General features: G+C 52.9%; 1 protein-coding gene across 1 annotated transcript in view; it reads right to left on the reverse strand.

Moving 5' to 3' along the window:
• Window positions 1–537: 537 nt before the first annotated feature.
• The window catches only part of SLC39A11 (solute carrier family 39, member 11), a gene marked incomplete at its 5' end in the record, with an annotated part of 36,568 nt that continues 34,972 nt past the window's right edge, over window positions 538–2,133 (reverse strand). Inside the window, 3 exons of the mRNA XM_009080573.1 lie at window positions 538–616; window positions 763–921; window positions 1,598–1,696. Of these exons, the coding sequence (XP_009078821.1) occupies window positions 538–616; window positions 763–921; window positions 1,598–1,696 (337 nt within the window). The remainder of the gene's footprint in view (window positions 617–762; window positions 922–1,597; window positions 1,697–2,133) is intronic.

A 2,133-nucleotide genomic window follows, 5' to 3' on the forward strand; every position in this document is an offset into this window, starting at 1 on the left:
CCCAGCAACCCAAACTGTCTGAAGCATTCCCAAGGAGCAGCAGGACACAGGAGACCTGCCACCCATGGAGTGCTGTGCATGTCATCGTAGCCTTCCACCTGCCTTCCCAAAAAAGGGTGGAATTCCAGACTCCATTAGGAGTTTGCTCCATCCCAGTGCCTTGGTGCTTAGCCACAGACAAGCTTCAACACGGGACAGGGAATTTTTATCCTTCTACAGAGCAAAGATGTTCAAAATCCAAAGTGAGCTGACTGGGAGAAACCAGCTCAGTGCCATCCAATAACTCTCCCAAGAGGAAAACCAGATGTGGTGGTCAAAGGAAATCAGGATCTGGGAGGCACCACCCGTATTTGTGCTTTGGAAACCATCAACATGACATTGGAGGGGAGGAAGAGATAGAAAATGATAGGAAATCAACACCAAACCAGATCCAAAAAGTCTATATACAAAACAAGTGCAGGAGGGAACGCGTGCCCCGTTCCCAACGCTGTGGCTCTGAGGCTCTGACATCTTCTCCTGGGGGGGCTGAGAGCTGCCCTATCCGAGCCCAACATCCAGGGACATCATCACCACAAATCCCAGGATGGAGGTCCAAGATGCCAACTTCCCATTGCCACTGCAGGGAGAGAGAGGAGGTGTGAGCTCCGTGGAACGTTTGGGAGGAGGGAAGCACTGAGTGCATCTCATCAGGACAAGGGAAGGAATGTTCTGGAGTGCTTTGAGATTCCTCCCACCTCTCCCTGCCTGCAGTGGGGGTCTCACCTGGTCTGTGCCTCGGGGATAATGTCATCCATCACCACGTAGACCATGGCTCCTGCAGCGAAGCCCAGGGCGTAGGGCAGGAGAGGTTCTGCCAGCACTACCGCAAAGGCTCCGAAGACACCGGCCAAGGGCTCCACCATCCCACTCAGCTGCCCATACCTGCCAAACAGCCACACTCACAGCCCTCAGGGACCTGCAGCCACGGGTGGCACAGCCATCCCACTATCCCATGGCAGCTCCCAGCCCCAGCATCCCCCCATTCCCTAATGCCAACAGGCATAGCAGATCCAACAAACCCTCCCACTGCAATTCCAGCCTTTGTGACCCCCAGCTGTTCAAAGAGCTATTTCCATTTGGGATAAGCTCTGGATGATGTGGTGGTCCCAGTGTGGGGCTGCTGTGTGGGAGAGCTCTGAGGCACATCAGGTGGATGTGTCTACCATGCAAAGCTCCACAGACACCCAACAGGAGCTTCCCATGGGATCATCAAGTCCAATTTGACCTAACCTAGCTGAATTTTCCAGGCATGGAATTAAGGCATGGCCCAATTCCTTCCCTCAACAGCTCTGTGGGATTTGGGGATCCAACTCCAGGGCAAAGAGGAAACACCGCCAAGCAGCACAGCTCAATCCCTAAAATCCCACCTGGCCACAGCCTCAACCAGGATAAAATCACGTTCTTCCCATTCTTTCCCTCTAGGACCCAGCAGGTCTGGAGCAAGCCCATTCCAAGGGAGACACAATGATGGAGCAACACAGTGGATAGGGGAAGAAATCTGTGGGCAAGAGGTGCTGATGGAAAGCTCTTGTTTCCCAGGAGAAGGAGCTCAGCTTACCAGAAGGCTTTCCAGGTGGAAAATCCAGCACCACGCAAGGGTAGGCTGACAGCCAGTCCCTCCGGGAAGTTCTGGATCCCAATCCCAATGGCTAAGTTCCTGCCACACAGAAAAAGGACAAATACATGTTAGCTGGAAGGCACAGGCTGGGGGAGACTGCTGGGAGCCAGGGAGAAACAGGTATGAGGAAAGATTCAATGGAAGTGCCCTTGGCCTGGGGCTGCTCCTGCTTGTATTTAACATGAACACAGCAAATTCCATCCTCACATAGCTCCACAGTGTTCCAGGAGCTTCAGCTCCAGCACATGGAGTGACAGGGAACAGATCACCAAGTCCAATTTGACCTAACCTAGCTGAATTTTCCAGGCATGGAATTAAGGCATGGCCCAATCCCTTCTCCCAACAGCTCTGTGGGATTTGGGAATCCAACTCCAGGGCAGAGAAGAAACATTGCCAACCAGCATAGTTCAATCCCCAAAATCCTATCTGGCCATAGCCTCAACCAGGATAAAATCCTGTTCTTCCCATGTGTTCTC

This window comes from Acanthisitta chloris, unplaced genomic scaffold (genome assembly GCF_000695815.1).
Source record: "Acanthisitta chloris isolate BGI_N310 unplaced genomic scaffold, ASM69581v1 scaffold2788, whole genome shotgun sequence".
NCBI lineage: Eukaryota > Metazoa > Chordata > Aves > Passeriformes > Acanthisittidae > Acanthisitta > Acanthisitta chloris.